We start from the raw sequence: 17,157 nt of genomic DNA, 5'->3' as shown, positions 1-17,157 counted from the left end.
GCATTTATTTAAGTGCTGTACTTAACTTGAGTATTTCCATTTTATGCTATACTTCTACTAACTCCACTACATTTCAGAGGGAAATATTGTACTCCACTTTACAGCTATGGTTACTTGTTACTTTGCAGATTGAAATGTAGAAAATACATAAAGCATTTATAGAATATGATGCATATGGCTTAAACAACCCAACAGTATATAAAGTAATTGGCTCCCTCTCAACCAGCTGCAGCAGTAAAATGCCTCCTACACATTTATTATTAATAATCTAATAATATTAAATATGGCAATAGAACCCTCACAGGGGGCATTTCTTGTGTAATGAGTACTTTCACTGTTAGTACTTGCAGATATTTCTGTGCTTTAACTCAAGTAAGATTTTGAATGAAACTCTTTTATATTGTGGTATTTTACACAAATAAAAGATTAAATGCTTCCACCACCATTGTCAGATTAAGGTATATATGTTTGGAATATATATAACAACCCTGATTTTCCTTCATTTCTCCACTCCCATCGATTGAATCCGTCTTTCTTTTCATGTCTTTCAGCATAACTTAAAACAGAAATGAGTGTTTTTGACTGTCCGGCACCTTTGATCCCTCCCGTATCTGCATCCTCCAGACAAACAGATGAACATCCACCAGTCTGTTTGTCTCCTCCGCTGTCCCTCTCTTCTCCTGTCATCAAAAAGAAAGCCATTCAAATTCCATCATTTGATGAGAAGGGACTCATCTATGAAAAGCACAACACAAAACAAAGCACTGACAGGTAAATTAAGCTTGTATTTGCAGCTTTATGTAACATATTTGATATTGTGTTGAATGAATTTACACTTTCTTTTCCCGCTTATGGCTGCAGATCTTTTCTCCCAATATGTTCCTCCAAGACGTCCAGTCAGCCCTTTTGGAGTAAATCATGTCAGCAGTCACAGAGAAACTACGGAGAAAGAGCTTCAACCCTCCCAAGAGCCAAGCCCAAAACATACAGCTCTCCAACTCTCCCTGCAAAGCCCAGCATCTCCATATTTCCTGCACCAATGCCAAATTCCTCTCCCACTCTGAAACCAAAGCCAAAGGATTCTCTTCATCTCCCCGTCTCACAGTTCACTGATCCTCCTCCATTACCGCACCAGCCTCAGCCCAAGCCAAGTGTATCTCCAACTCTGACTGTCCCAACACCTCGACTGAGTCCATCTCCGACTTCCCTGTGCCAAGGGATGAGTTTGGATGGCCGAGGTGACAAGCAGCCGTCTCCTGTCGCTAAAGAAAGACACGCTAGATCGATCACCATATCGAATACTAAAGCTGAGCCTGAGTCCATCAAACAGACGTCTTCAAATGAGGCAAAGCATGACATCCTTGACCAAGTAGCTTTACTGGACTTTACTCATCCTGCGTTGAGAAGAGCTTGTTCCATGTCTCGATATCAGACTGAGTCCCAGAGACAAGCAGTCACGTCTCAGGGCTCCTGCTTAATGCAAGGCAAAGTTGGTTTAAGTAGAAAAGAAGAAAATATTGCAAAAGATAAACCAAAGCCTCCCCCAAGGAAAATAGACACTACTTCAATCCCTAAACCAAAGTCAAACATCAAACAGCAACAGGAATGTGTGCCAAGTGGAACGACAGGTACACAAACCTCGCTCTCAGAGTCTGAAGGGATTATGTCTGCTAATGTTGTTCAGAGAGAGCCTCAGTCAGCGTTTGATGTACTGGCTACTCAGTCGAGCCTGAACCTTCACAGGAAGCGTATAGACTACCCTCAGAGGAGGAATTATACCTCCAGTCCCCAATCGTATGAACACATGTATTCTGAGAGAAGTGCAACTTCACCAACGACTCCCAAAATGTCGTTTTCCACAGAACCTCTCTTGAATCAGTCACCCAATATTGAGACCAGGAGACGACGATTTGACTTCAGCAATGACGCAAAAATGGATACAACATTTCCATCAAATCTCAGGAGACCTAAAGAAGAAAACAGCATACGGACAATTACAGGAAATCTGTCTAAAGTCTCTCAACAAACCAGCGCTTCTCAAAACGTCAAGTCTCCTCAGAAACACAGATTCTGGTCGAAGGCTCTGGCCCCACTAAGACAGTCCGACTGTGTTTCAAAGGATTACAGCCGCCAGTTAAGAGACATTGATCGTGAAACAGAGTCTACTCAGTGTGCGCATAGATTAGATCGATTTAAGACATGTCTGGTTGCACCTCAGACACAGGAGGCCTCCCGACCTGCTTCTGTTGAGTGTGCCGCATCAAAAACTGCCCTTTCAAACCCTGATATTATCTCACGCAAACATCAGTTCGATCACAAACAAAATAAAAGCCACAAAGAGGTGAACCTCAGTGACACAGGAATGGATCAAACAGATATTTTTGCACCACCTGACCATCACGGGGCAAAGCTACCAGAATATCCCTCAGAGAAATACTGCCTATTCAACACAAACAGTTTTGGCATCAGTTCAAAGGGGGTCTTTGACCTGCCATCCCGACCACAGCACAGAGTGAACCAGAGACCAGACGAGACAACAACAACAGCTTCCCCTCCACGACACCAACCACATTACTCTCCAGCAGACAGAGCATTTATCATGGAGGAGCCAGAGGACCCCTATTACGTCACCATGTATTACCCGGGTTCAGTGTACGTGGGTGAGTACAGAGATACACAAACTACTTGGAAAACTTTAATTGAACAAAGTCAATAAATTCCTCAAAGCCCACATGATAGGGACTCTTTCATCTCTTGTTTTTAATCTTTTTAGAGTTCAATAATTTTCTCTCTAAGGGGGTTGAAAGTCAGACGAGGGGGTGGTCAAAGAGGATAGCGGAGGGATTTAAGACGCCGCTCCTTATCAGTTGAGTAACAGACATGCTGAAGATAGACACGGCAACGTTGGTTAGCAGACTCCATCAGAGTGAGTAGTCCAGGAGGACATGTCAATACAGCCCTCCACAGAGACAAACAGGCACACAACCAAAACATGCAGAAAGGAAAACGAAAGGAGCAAAAGAAGGACGACAGGAGAGCAACTCAGAGATAAAGTGTGAGTAGTGTGGAGCAGCTGAGGTTCTCTTCCTGTTAAACTTTAAAGGAAAATTTTACTAAACAATATCACAACAATTGCAAATGCTGTGTAATTACCAGGGATGCATCAATACCAGATTGGATATCAGGTCGATACTGACTCAAATAGCTGGATCGGATATCGTTGACAATGGGGCCGATCTATTCAATTTGATTTGATGTTTATATACTATATACATAATATACTGGAGTTTTAATTCCTTTTTAAGTTTTGACCAATTTCTTGCTGCATGAAAAAGGTTTACACCTGAATTGTACATTTTATTAATAATAAAAGTTCATTTTGAAGGTTTTTTTACCAAGTTTCTGGTGTACGACTTATTATTTTAATAATAAATAATAATTCAGTACATTTATATCTATGTATTTATTTGTTATATTTAGTTTTAGAAAGGTAGGAAAGCAATGTTTAAGTCAAGCCTGATGTTGCCTAACACATAAATGAATGATCCCAGTCACTTCCACACAGTGAGGCATACAGCTTATTAATTAGACACTGGTATCGGATCGGTACTCGGTATCGGCCGATACCCAAAGCCCAGGTATCGCTATCGGTATCGAGCCTTAAAAAAGTCGGATCAATGCATCCCTTCTAATTACTGTTGATTAAAGTTAAGTTATACCCCTGTAAATCCTGTTGTAATATCACAGATACTCCTCCCAGACACCTGTGGCCGTTAAGTCAACGAAAGTCAACGTCGGGCTCGCGCTTGCTTGCTCCACATAGACATGAACGAGCATCGCTCAAAACAGTGAGGCGACACACGTCAGCTCACTACACAAGATACGGGAAACCTCTGTTGGTCTGGAGGAGCTGCAGCATTTATTTCTGCACAAACATCCACTGTACATTTACTAGATATTCTCAGAGCTAAACTAACTCTTCTGCATGCACATGAGGTGGAGCGAGCTGAGTGAAGGCAAGCAAGCAGAGGAGCAGAGGAGCAGAGTACAGCAGAGACTCCGGCCCTGGAGACCAAAGCTACGGTCTCCACCGCGTCCTCCACCCGCCGCCAACACTGTTTAACAGACGGTCTTCACTAGATATAACTTTGAGGTTTTGGTGCTTCTGTGTAGTTTGTGTTGGAGTCTGAGTCTGAACAGCGTAGCCACACGCGAGCGCGCATATGCGTGCAAGAGCGCATTGGAAACCGACCTGGGTGTAAGAAGTTACAAACTGTCCCTTTAAGTAAAATTAGGAATGCAGAACTTATACTTATACTACGTAATAGTGTATTGTTATTTTACATTGAAGTAATTTAAGTAAAGGATCTGAATACTTCTTTCACCACTGTATTTTCATCATATCTAATTATAATGCAATCCAAAATATTCCCTAAAAATAGTCATAGCATCACTGACAGAAGACACTGAACCAAAAAAAAAGTCCCTTTGAGGTATCGCTCTACTGCGCATGCGCGCTGCATCATCTCCCCACTCTCTCTCCTCTCGTCGCCGTGGTAACGGCAGAGCAGAGGGGGGCTCAGAGAGGAGAGGTACCCAGACTCATCACTCATCACTCATCACGTGACCGGGCTCATCTTGGTACCTCTGGGTTGGGATAAAACGTCGGTTGTTCTCGGACCTAGAGCGAGCAAATTGATCAGTCGGTCAACTTGAAAGCAGATTTTTGGGTCAATTGAACAGGAATCGGTGAGTGTGACACTGTGATGGTTACATCAGACGTCGAGCAACAACCTTTAACGAGCTGTAAGCTAGCAGCTAACTAGCTAGCCTGACTGGAGAGAGAGAGAGAGAGAGACAATAGGAGGTCGACGGGCTGTGATGGAGATAACCTCACCGTGTTGTATTAAAGCAGATGAAATATGTTCAGCTAAAACACGAAGAGGTTGTGTGTTTGTCTCTTAATCTGCTGCACACAGAACAACAGTAAAAGGCTTTTCTTTGTGAGGAAACAGGTCGTAGCTTTCATGTCAGCAGCTATTGTCTGGTAGCAGTCTTCTAATGTGATTTGCCTGCACATTAATGCTGAAATAATTCAGTTTTTATCCGTGACTGTATTCATGTGTTGAGGCAGGAGGTGACAGCCACTGCCCCAGTGACCTGTATCATCTGTATCATCTGTATCTGGCACATTGTGGATGCACTTTATCACATAAAGCATGGCAGCTGGCTGATCCATGTGTGTACACCCTGCAGGGATGAGGTGCTCATCCTCATGTAACTGTCACTGTTACCATCTGCCTGCACTGCTTGCTTCACTTAAAGTGACAGTAGGCAGTATATGTTTGGCATCATTGGGCAAAAAATTATAATTAATAATATATAATAATATAATAACCTTTCAGCATATTGTAATTCAAGTGTTCTGAGAGATAACTAGACTTCTGCACCTCCTCATGGCTTTGTTTACAGGCTTTAAAAAATCTAGCCTGTGACGGGAGACTTTGACCAATCACAGGTCATTTCATTGAGAGAGCGTTCCTATTTGCTCTGCTCTGGTCATGTGACCGGTACTTGGCGTTCATTCACCAGATTTCACAATGGCGGCAGCGTCACAAACGTTCTCATTTTACAGCTAAATAGTACGCTACAAGATGATTCTGAAAACATTTGAGGTGAGAAATAGGCATTACAGTAACATAATATTGATTCATATTTGATCAGTTTGACCATTTGGTCGGAGTTCGCGAGCGATTGACAGCCGGCTCTCATAGACGGCAGCTGGACAGCAGATCCCAGATCAGCTCTTACTGCTTGTTTTTGTCGTTACCTGTTTCATGTACTACTGTCACGATACAGCGACCGTTTTAATCATATTTGCTCCAATCTCGCCTACTTCAGCTTTAAAGGATCAGTCCACTAAAACATACCATATTTTGTGGTGTCAAGTCATGCAGATAGGGATTTTTAGTTTTCATTTCTGAGATTTATGCTGATACCAGAGAGGTGAATGCAGTTTCAGTTATGGTGTTCACTAGGTTTATTGTCAATTAACTTAGAGAGGACCTACTATGCTTATTTTCAGGTGCATACTTGTATTTTGGGTAGGGATGTCCATAATTAACCGTTTAACTGTTAACCGACATTAAGCATTTTAACCGATTAACGCTATCGGTTAAAACGGTTAAAAGAAATGTTAATAATTAATTCAAAAGCGGAGCGGCTCAGAGGAGCGGCTCGTCTCTTTAAGGAGAAAAGCTGGTCCACCTTAACAGCCCACCTTAAGAGGCAGAGCCGGAGTTGCAGGATACAGGAAGTCAGCTCCGGTCTCTCCATGGATGTATTAAAAGAACAGCTCCAGCTCGCTTGAGCGGAGCGTAGGAGTTGTAGTATCGTAGCATTTATTCACCGACAAATAAACTGTACACACACTGCTACACCTACGTTCACAGCTATAACGCCACCAACAACCTCACACTCACCGCCCACACACGGTCTGTTGGAAACTCACTAAAGTTACGCAGACTACGTGTGTGGCGGCGAGCCTCCGGCAATGCTAGAGCTGCTAATGTAGCAGAAATACACACTGTTTGTTTGGCACTCGCTAAAGTTATGCCGAGCAGACACACAGCTGACAACCTGCAAATCTAAACTAAATGTGCGGTGGAGACTTTTACTGGGAAAGTGGCTGCATGTCCGCGACACTACACGCAGCATCGTAGCTGCTAAGTTAACGCTCCCGGACGGTGAACTGGGGACTCCCGTCAATGAATATCTGTTGTGCTCCTGCAGCTGGTACACCGCTGCATGCGAGGCACAAATCTTGTCGGTTATATTCTACTAGAACATTTCTGCATGCTTTAATGTTCATAAAATACTTTACTGTTCTCATACCGGCTGTGCTGCAGCACCTCTTTTCTCCCTCTGTCTGAAACGCTCTGTTTGAGCTCTTCTGTGTGAGATCTGGTCAATACCCAATTCATTTATAGGTTCAATAGTTAGTCTGAAGACAGATATCTTAATGCCAAAACTCTGTGTGCCTATGCACGTGAAGAAAAAATGAAACATTTGTGTTGTATTTTTGGTGAACTAACCCTTTAAAGGTACAGTGTGTAGGATTTGGCAGCATCTATTGGTGTGGTTGCTGATTGCAACCAACTGAGTACCCCTCCGCTCACTCCTCCCTTTCCAAGACTGCGGTAGCGTGGGCCCCAGAGTGCAAAACTGTGGTAACGCCGTTCACCTCACTAAGAGGCCATCCGTACCATAATAACACTACTTTAGGAGCAACGGAAGTCAGACGGTGGCTGGCGGCCCCACGGTTTAAACTCTGCAGCTCACGTTACCGCAGTTTCACAAGCGTGTCGGAGAACACGTTGGTTTGTCCGTTGTAGAAACATGCTGGAGCAACATGGTGGACTCCGTGAAGAGGACCCACTCCCTATGTAGGATTCATTCTAAGCTAACGAAATCCTTAGTTTCAGGTGATTATACACAAATGAAAACATAGTTATGAATATTATATTCCATTTCTGCTAATAGATCCCCCGACATGCTACACACTGTTCCTTTAAGACTACTGTAACGACCCATTTATTCAATGTAGAACAAGTAAAAGGGAGGAGAGGCTTCAGCTTGCTCTACTAGCCTACTTCCCTAATGTGACAGTGTTTCCTGTCAATGTGAACTTGTGTTATATATCCTCCTCTCCTTTTCTCCTGTAGACATGTCAGACGTAGTTCCTCCAGAGGTGAGACCCAAACCAGCCGTCCCCGCCAAGCCCCCAAATGTGGGGGCTCCTTCTCCCTCCAACCCCTTCCCTCCCCAGGTCCCGGGCATCGGAGTAGGCGGCGTTTCAGCTCCTCCTCCGAGTGCCATTCCAGTCGCGATCGGCAGTCACGGCAGCCACGGTGTGGGTCATAATGTGGTTCACGGTGCGGGCCATGTTGGGGGTCACACTGCAGCACACAATGGAGGTCATGGTCATGGAGGCTCCCACAGCTCCAGCGGCGGATCCACTTTGCTGGGGTATATTGGTATTGACACTATCATTGAGCAGATGAGGAAGAAGACCATGAAGGCGGGCTTTGACTTTAATATCATGGTTGTCGGTAAGTCACAGAAAGACAAAGCGAAACAATCTAAATTCTTTCATACCTGGACACTTTCTGCCTCTCTTTTTCTGTAATTTCACCTCCTCTTCGGCCTTGTTCATTAAATGTTTTCCCCCCCTCCCTCTCGTCTCAGGTCACAGCGGTCTCGGAAAGTCGACTCTGGTGAACACCCTGTTCAAGTCCCAGGTGAGCAGGAGGAGTGCAGGATGGAGCCGTGATGACAAGATCCCCAAAACTGTGGAGATCAAGGCGGTGTCTCATGGTAAGTCCAGGGAGAGAGCTTCTGTTCTTTCTCTAGAGCCAGACATTTATAGCAGCATTTCATTTGACAGAGGAAATTAAAGATCTTTGACCGCGTTTTTAAAAGTCCCAGTGCACCCTGGTAGCTGCCAAGTGAGCTTCCCATTTGTTTTAGTTGAGCTACAAATGCACGGGCCAGCTTCTATGTCTTCTGCAGGTACTCTGTGTGAGAGGCTCTGATGATTTGTTTACTGTGCCTGTCCATTTACTGTCATAGCTGGTACTGAGAATGAATGTTCCTTCTGGTTACACTGCTCTGGAATATTTATACTATATATATATATCATAAAAAAACTGCCTGATTTGTGTCTATTTGGAGTAGTTAGCTCTACCAACAGAGTATGAGGAAGATTATGTGTTCATCTGTCTGTTTGCAACATATCTAAAAAGTGATAAATGGATTAGGCTGAAATTTGGTGGACAGATCACTGACAGATTACTGATTGTTCAAGGATCAAGTAACTAGATTTTGTGATAATCTGATAATCTGACAGTGTCAATGTGCCAATTTAAATTCAAAAATCCTGGATTTCTAGAAGTTTATTGTGTCCATAGCACAAAGGGGAGTTTGTTTAAAGGTGATCAGTCAGGACAGGCAACCAAATCAAAAAGGTCAAGGCAGGGAGGCCAAAGGTCCAAAAAAGCAAGTAACACATAGACTGTATATAAGAAGTGGACGTAGTCATTGTGACGTCACAGTCAAGTACAACCGAATGTTGAATAAGACATTTTTAGGTGACCAAAATCTTACAATTAACTTTCATGAACTGAAAACACACTGTGAAAGAGTTAAAGTTGTAAGACGAAAAGACAGAAAACCGGACAACGCCGTGGTAGCAACCTGTCAATCACAAGGTAGCCACGCCCTAAAGCCTTTATGGTCTATTTGACTCTAAATGGGACCATCATTTACTAAATGAACATCATGCTGTATTGAAGAAGACTTGAAACTAGTGATTGAGACCATAAACTCATGTTTACAATGTTTACTGAGGTAATAAATCAAGTGAGAAGTAGGCTCATTTTCTCATAGACTTCTATACACTCTGACTTCTTTTAGCAACCAGAGGAGTCGCCCCCTGCTGGCTATTAGAAAGAATGCAAGTTTAAGGCACTTCAGCACTGGCTTCACTTCTCAGACCTGGAGTTGCCCACTGAAGTAACATGACTAAAACTCTGACTACATTATTGGCAAGTACAGATTGTTCTTGGGCCTACGATCTGCTACTGGATCGTTGACAGCTTTTACTTGACACAAATCCATCAGTCCTTGGAGTAATGTCTGTAACTATGAGGAAGTGTTTTTCTGTCACGCACGGCCTGTCGACAGACTTGTTGATCTTCAGCCCAGATAATATTTGTTCACACACATACTGTGGATGCATCAGAGCTTCTTTTCATTTTCATTTGACTTTTGTTAGATAAACTGAGCTTTTGAAATGGTCTCTTTTGTCTCACACAAACCTCGGACAAAATGTCTCGAATTCTTCCCACCTTCAGACTTCAGCTATACAGCCAGTCTATGTTTTTTCTGTCTGTTACATTTTCATTATAATAGGACATCTCAGACGAGACACACTAGCTTTAGAGTTGGTAATATCAGGTGCTACTTTCACAGAGAGATGAGAGATTATTTAGCCTAACACCAGTTAGACAGTTGCATAAAGGTAAAGATTATCTCATTTAAAGCCTAAAAAGTTTGCTACCATAACGCCAGAGAGTCTCTGAACTGAGAGCTGTGTTTCCATGGTAACAATGAATGACCCCTGCTGACACAAAGAGGTAAACATGGCTCAATTTGTGGTTTGCTAACAATGTCTTAGAGTGAGGAGTCTTGACTTGTTTCACTCATTACTGAAACATCCATGTTGTGATATTCTTCCCGAAGCTTTCTGCTGGAATAAACCCAACTGAGCAGCGAGAATAAGCCGTGATTTTGGTTCGAAAAGAGTCCTAAGTAGCTAGAAAACGGAGCAGATTACTCCCATGTAAAGCCACTATGTGTGGTATTTCGAAATATCTGACTTTGGCGCCCCTCCCCCGGTGTTAGTATCAAATCAGTGGCTGTGGCAGACAGCTCTGTGGGCTGTTTATGGATTCATTCGGGGACTCTTCAGTATGTAGCATTCAGCACTGTGCTCATTATAGCATCTGGGACTGGAGAAGTGACTGAACTCATCTACATCCTCGATGATTTAACAGCACCAGGGAAACAGTGGGGATATGTCAGACCCTTGGACAGAGCTCAGTGGTTGCGCGCACAAATCGCCTGCGGTTGACAGTGACCTGACATTATTACGCTCTTGCCAGAGAGCGGCGTTGCCAGAGAGACACAGCAGACGTGTTAAAAATATCTCAGTCAGATCATTTATACTTTGCTGTGTTTCTAGCTTGAATACTGTTTCTCTGTTTATTCCTAACATAAATTCAATATGTTGAATATTCAGATAGAAAATAATATACATGAAATACACATCAGTTGCATAGAATTGATAGTGTTTCCAAATACAAAGCAACAGCTGTGGTTTATGTTGTTTGTTTCTTTGTGTGTGCGTCTTATTTTTACAGTCCTTGAGGAGGGGGGTGTGAAGATGAAGCTGACAGTCGTCGACACTCCAGGCTTTGGAGACCTAATCAATAATGACAACTGGTGGGTTTTCCAACTCCAGCATCATTAAAGCCTCATGAATGAAAAATCATTACTGCCTTATCTTACCATGAACTATTTAGCACTTGTCACCTTACAAAATGCGACAATCTATTTAGTTCCTCCCGAAATTACATTGAAAATTGTCCTACTCAAGTAAAGTCTTCTTCTTCTCCTTCTCTTTTCTTGATCAAGTATTCAATTTCTCTCAAGCTGACCTCTTCTGTCGTATCCACAGCTGGGAGCCCATTGCCAAGTACATCAATGAGCAGTATGAGAAGTTCCTGAAGGAGGAGGTCAACATCACGAGAAAGAAGCGCATCCCTGACACCAGGGTGCACTGCTGTCTGTATTTCATCACCCCTACTGGACACTCGTGAGTTAATCTTTGTGTGAACTAGAGATTAGTAAAGTAATCACTCAAACCGTCTTTAAGTATCTGATCTAAATGTGTTTTCAGTGATCTGTTGGCAAAGAGAGCAGAATACATACAGTGTTCATGTCCCTTTATCCAAAAACATGTCATTTCATATTAACAAAGCCTTAAATCAAGAGAGCTACTTTATATTGAAGACAACACTCTCTCCTCTGAACACCTCACAATTAGCTCCTGCTGGCAGCTGTGAAATTGCTCTTTAATGGATAAACGGATTCAGTCTTTTGTGTATTACAGCCAGTGTATCCCATCCTTCTTAGCCGAGGTAATTGAGACCGACAGGGTGTTTTGTGTGCAGGCAAACAAGAACTGGGACACAACCTTTGTCCAATGATAAGCCCACTTTTCAAATAACATCCACACTGTAAGTCTTTTGTAATTGCTACAAGACTCGGGTAAGGTAATAAGACGTATGAAACATGACAACTAAAATCCCTGTGGCTCTTTCTGCTATTTGTTATCCTGATCCTCTTTTCACTGTCGCGTACGAGCCTTCTGGGAGAATCACACAGCTCCTAAATCAACTTACGTTCTCTGTCTTTTCTGTTCTCTCTCTGTCCGTCTGTCTGTCCTTCTGTCTGTCTGTCCCAGTCTTCGGCCTATCGACGTCGAGTTCATGAAGCACTTGAGTCACTCGGTCAACATTATTCCCGTCATAGCAAAGGCAGACACGATGACCGTTGAGGAGAGACAGGAGTTCAAACAGCGGGTGAGTCAATGATAATCCCTCTAAAGCTCGGCTGATAAATCCGCCAGGCCTATATATCAGCCAATATAGGCTTATTTTCTATGTAACAGTATTCATTTATATGTCGATGTCAATGCCTGTAGTTATCAAGAAATGCCAAAGATATGCTTACGTTATTTTCCATTACATCGTTGTCCTTTACAGGGACAAGTCTATTTTTCAACTTCAAAATGTCCTACTCAGTTCATATTTTGGCCTTTAAAGGGTAACTTCAGTGTTTTTCAACCTGGACCCAATTTTACTATGTTTTGTGTCTAACTAACAATTTCTTAAAATTGGTCCAGTATGGAGGGAGAGCGCTGTAGACGGCAGTTGCTCACGGGCTGCAATATGGTGCTATTGGGGCAAGCTGGCACCGTCATATACGTCCACTAAAAGTGATTGTTTCTGCCCTGATTGTTATTATAAGTGTCTGACATTATGGAAAGAGTCTCGCTCAACTAGAAGTCTCGTTCTGAAATCTGGCGAGGTGACATGTTGTCAGAAGACAACGGTGGAATAGCGGATTACATCCATGGTGGAAACGCGACTGCCAACCAGACAGTTTGTCGTGTTGGAGTACAGAAAACGTAGCTTAGTGTTATCTAAAAGATATTCAATGTCATGGCTGAATATTTAGATGATTTCGACAATGTGGATGAGATCTTTGAATTCGATGGCCGCCAGTATTTATTTGAACCAGAGAATATGGATATTCAGATTTCACAACGAGACTTCTTCTTGAGCAGGACTTGGACACAATAACAAAGAGATCGGATCAAGCGAAAGGTACGAAAAGTGTTTTATTTCTCTGTAGGGTCCTTTCCCATAATGTTGTCAGACGCATATAATAACAATCAGAGCCTATCAGTGGCAAAAACAAGCACTTTTAGTGGACGTAACGTTACATTGATGCTGCTCACTTGTCCTCACAGCTCCTTACACGGCTGCCAGTTACAGCATTATCCCTCAATACTGGACCCATTTCAAAAAGTGTTGTCCCCATTAGTCACTTGGACATAAAAACATGAGAAACTAGGGTCACCCTTTAAAGCTGCATTTATAAATATATCTGTATTAACAATGGATGAAATGTGTAGTGTGAAAGATAATGCTCGTAGTGACAAGATATGTTATGTCAGATATTCCCCTCAGGAGTTGATAGAGACCAAAAACAGAGCTAAAAGAGAATGAATATTACATTCATCAGGTGACCAGAAACAGGAATGATAAATGAATGCTAATGTTGATTTCTGTCTGCTGGACGTGTAAATAAGCAGCTGTTTGCTATCAACTTTAGTGTATCAGCTTTATAAGGTGATCATCTGTCAATGTTTACAGCTGGTTTTTGCTGCCCCCAAGTGGCCAAAAAATCACAATGCAGTGTTAAAAAAAAACTCAAATTTTCAGGGATCCAAAAATGTTCATGTTATGTAAAAAAAAAAAAAAGCAGACTATATTAGCCGATATCAGATCATGGATTATTAATAAATACCCTCTCCAGAGTGTTGGGTATACGAGTGATTTGAAGACATTACTCAGATGAAGGTGTTTCACAGATGTGTGTTGTCTCCTGGCCTGTTTTGTGCTGTAGGTAAGGAAGGAGTTGGAAATGGGCGGGATTGAGTTTTACCCACAGAAAGAGTTTGATGAAGACATAGAGGACAAGAACGACAACGACAAGATCAGAGTAAGTGGTCCTGTTCTTCCTTTCACACACACATTATGTCCAATGAGTCTTTCCCTCCTCCAAGCAGGATGTCGGCACTGGGGCATGTTGTGTATTTGTTTCATCTCATAAACCTTGTGCAGCGCTCTTCGGTACACTGAACCCTGCTGAAATGTCTCCGTGCATAGGAGGCGATGCCCTTTGCTGTGGTGGGCAGCGACAAAGAATATCAAGTGAATAGCAAACGGGTTCTGGGGAGGAAGACGGCGTGGGGCATCGTAGAAGGTGAGTGATAATATGGCCTTTCTTAATAAGTAACATTTACAGTCATAATATATAGATAATGATGGTGTCAGGTAAAGGACAAGATATGACATTTGATTCTGTCCATTTTTTTTGTTGCAGTTGAAAATCCCAACCATTGTGAGTTTGCTCAGCTGAGAGACTTCCTGATCAGGTAAAATAGTCTTTTAAATATACTAACTTAAAGACTTAAATTTTGATTTGAATTGTATATATTCTGTATAATTCTTTGCGCTGTATTAAACCAAAACATAAGAATCATATTTAAAAAAAACACAATAATGCCAATACATCCCTGTCAAAGAGATATATACCTAACTAGCAGCATGTCCCCTCTGTGTTCTTTCTCAGGTCTCACCTCCAGGATTTGAAGGAGGTCACTCACAACATTCACTATGAAACCTATCGTGCCAAGAGACTGAACGACAACGGAGGTCTCCACCCCATATCCTCCAACGGCACCCAAGAGAGCAACCTGTAGTCAGTCCAGTCAGTGAGAATGAAAACAGTGCAAATGAAGCTGATAGATGAATCTACAGAATACTATTATCATTGTCACCGTGGCATCGCTGCATGCTTGGAAAACATTTAAATCTGTAAAAATCGGTGTCATTTAAACAAGATTTTTTTTTTCTGATTCCTAACTCCACCGTTCATCGTCTTCTACACTTTCTTCCCCGTAAACACATATCAGACCCCTCTGCTTTCATTCCAAATCATCCCTATGAATGTTTGGATGAAAGGGTAGCCCAAAACAGATAACTTAGTGCCATTATAAAATGTATCAACTGCCAATGCCTTGTCTTTTATCATTAAGCGGGCAGTATACGATTAGAAAGTGCCACTTTATTATGTCTACAAGAGGCACATTTTTAAGTTTTATTGTGTGTAGCAAATGATGTCTGCTCAAAATATTAAAATCATAATTCCTGTGCAGTAGTGAAGCTCGAGACAGATCTGCAGTTGACTCTGTGCAAATTAGCTTTTTTTAAACTGTTCATTCAAAGAAAGAAACCCCGTGGCGTTACTGTCAGGAAGGCTTAACAAAACAGTGCGAGCTGAGCTGTCTTCTTTTATACTCCACCCTCACAAAGAAAACAAATCTCTCGAATGTTCCCCGCCCCGATTATGTTTGTTTTTCCATTTGAAAATAGTTTGCGTGCACAGACCTGCATACTAAAATGACACATATCAGTCACATATGAAATGCAATTCTGTGGGCGGCAGCGCGTGTGTGTGTAATTAAAGAGTCCACAAGATGCAAACTGCAGATTCTGTGACTCCATGATTCACCGTAATAGTGCACACAAGCTGCACACTTGCAGCTCAGCATGCTTTGATACGCCACAGTGGGTGTAGAGGAAACGAATTTGGTCCAGTGGATTTGTGCTCACGTGCATTAGCTGTGTATGCTCTTGCAATGACCCCGGAGAGTAATTATACAACAGATCAGTGGTTTTAATAAATATTACATATTTTTTGTCCTGAATTCAGATTAACTTTGGACAACATGCACCCCATTTTAATGTTAATATAAAAGCCTGCAGCATGTCATTTAAAGAAAAAACTCATGTTTTTTGTTGGACTCGGTAGATTTAATGCATTTCTCTCCTCTGGGCATTCATAAAAAGAATATTTTCTGACCCATAAGAAATCCGACAATTTTTTCTTTTTGTGTGAACATAACACTTCTCTGGTGTGGTGCCCAGTATTTGTGTATTTTAAAATTAAATTCATATTGTTCGCCACTTGAGGGCAGCACTCTGCCACGTATAAGCAGTGAGTCTGTAGAACAAGAAATAGGCCCTCCGGACCAGCTTTGTGTCCTCAGATGTTCTGACTGCTGGGATTTTTAGGTATATTTTTACAGTCCAGTGATATTTCCTGATGACGTTTACAGAGTTTGGACCCTCCACTGCTGTCAGTGATAACTAATATATCTCTCCAGGTCAGGTTTACAAGAAGCTTTAATTATATTACCCTGATGGTATGCACTAAAAGTTTTGGTGTGATTATTCCAATTCAATTTGATTTATTAAGTCGTAAACATGTTTACCAAGTTTTCTTCAGGAGCTCAAAGTCTGCAGTAGAGCACAAATATGCCAAAACTACAAGTAATTAAATCTTTCTAATTTATATCTATCAATCTTTTTTTGTTTTAAGTTGAATCATCATTTTATACAATCATACACGTGTGCGATTTTGATATGAAATGTGACGTCTGCAACAAACTGATAGTTATTGTCTGTGGTTTTAGTGCAGTCACAGGTTTCAAGCAGAAACAGTGTTTATGTGTGCATGTTTGTGTCCATATCGCCTGATTGCGATCAGTTCACACATCACTGCAACTTTACATCAACTTATCAACCATTTCTGAATGTGTGTGTATGTTAAATCGCTATTTCATGAAGTAAAAACGCTGCTGTCTTAACTCCTGTAACTAAACTGACAGCCCACTATTCACGTATCACTCATCCCTTTGAATCAGTAGAACTTCACAGTGTACATTTGTTTAATAACCACTTGTCTCAAAGTTGCTGTGACACATTGAGATATAATTTACAGTGTTATATTGAGTTATTTATACATTAATGTCTTATTATTGTAATTTATTCTTTATTTAATAAAAGTACATTCCCATGTTTGTTTTTGAAAGAGCTGTTTTCATTAATGTACTAACGATGAATACACGGTTTATATCCCTCAAATATGCTCAAATTAATATTTGTAATATCTTTATTATTGTTATCAGTAGTAGTAGTAGAAGTAGTAGTAGTAGTAGTAGTGGTTGTTGTTGTTGTTGTTTAGGACACCTCATATTGAACTTATGACCTTCAAGAGTCTCAAAGTCAAGAGCCACAAGGAAGGTTGTAGTGGAGGAAATCAACGTGAAATAAATATAGGTTGGTATATAACTAAAACTGATTATTAAAAACAAAAATGAGGCAACTAGGCTTTAAT

The 17,157-nt window shown here is 41.6% G+C and overlaps 2 protein-coding genes across 3 annotated transcripts; both read left to right on the top strand.

Annotated features, from left to right (window-relative positions):
- The first annotated feature begins 252 nt into the window (after positions 1 to 252).
- On the top strand, positions 253 to 2,805 carry LOC141764777 (uncharacterized). The gene is made up of 2 exons (XM_074630312.1): positions 253 to 771; positions 862 to 2,805. Exons 1-2 carry the CDS (start codon positions 569 to 571, stop codon positions 2,714 to 2,716), a joined length of 2,058 nt encoding a protein of 685 aa, XP_074486413.1. The 5' UTR covers positions 253 to 568; the 3' UTR covers positions 2,717 to 2,805.
- Positions 2,806 to 2,881: 76 nt separating this feature from the next.
- On the top strand, positions 2,882 to 16,840 carry septin3 (septin 3). Of its 2 annotated transcripts, none has more exons than XM_074630314.1 (10): positions 2,882 to 3,055; positions 7,725 to 8,111; positions 8,248 to 8,376; positions 10,983 to 11,064; positions 11,300 to 11,437; positions 12,089 to 12,206; positions 13,819 to 13,914; positions 14,082 to 14,178; positions 14,299 to 14,350; positions 14,548 to 16,840. In XM_074630314.1, exons 2-10 carry the CDS (start codon positions 7,727 to 7,729, stop codon positions 14,675 to 14,677), a joined length of 1,227 nt encoding a protein of 408 aa, XP_074486415.1. In that variant the 5' UTR covers positions 2,882 to 3,055; positions 7,725 to 7,726; the 3' UTR covers positions 14,678 to 16,840. The 2 variants fall into 2 exon arrangements, with proteins under 2 accessions (XP_074486415.1, XP_074486414.1); XM_074630313.1 differs by lacking the exon at positions 2,882 to 3,055 and adding an exon at positions 4,570 to 4,749.
- Positions 16,841 to 17,157: the final 317 nt, after the last annotated feature.

The sequence above is a fragment of the Sebastes fasciatus genome, chromosome 3 (assembly GCF_043250625.1).
Source record: "Sebastes fasciatus isolate fSebFas1 chromosome 3, fSebFas1.pri, whole genome shotgun sequence".
NCBI classification, from domain to species: Eukaryota; Metazoa; Chordata; class Actinopteri; order Perciformes; family Sebastidae; genus Sebastes; species Sebastes fasciatus.
The sequence above is the reverse complement of the archived record's forward strand: the minus strand, read 5'-3'. Positions and strand labels throughout refer to the sequence as shown.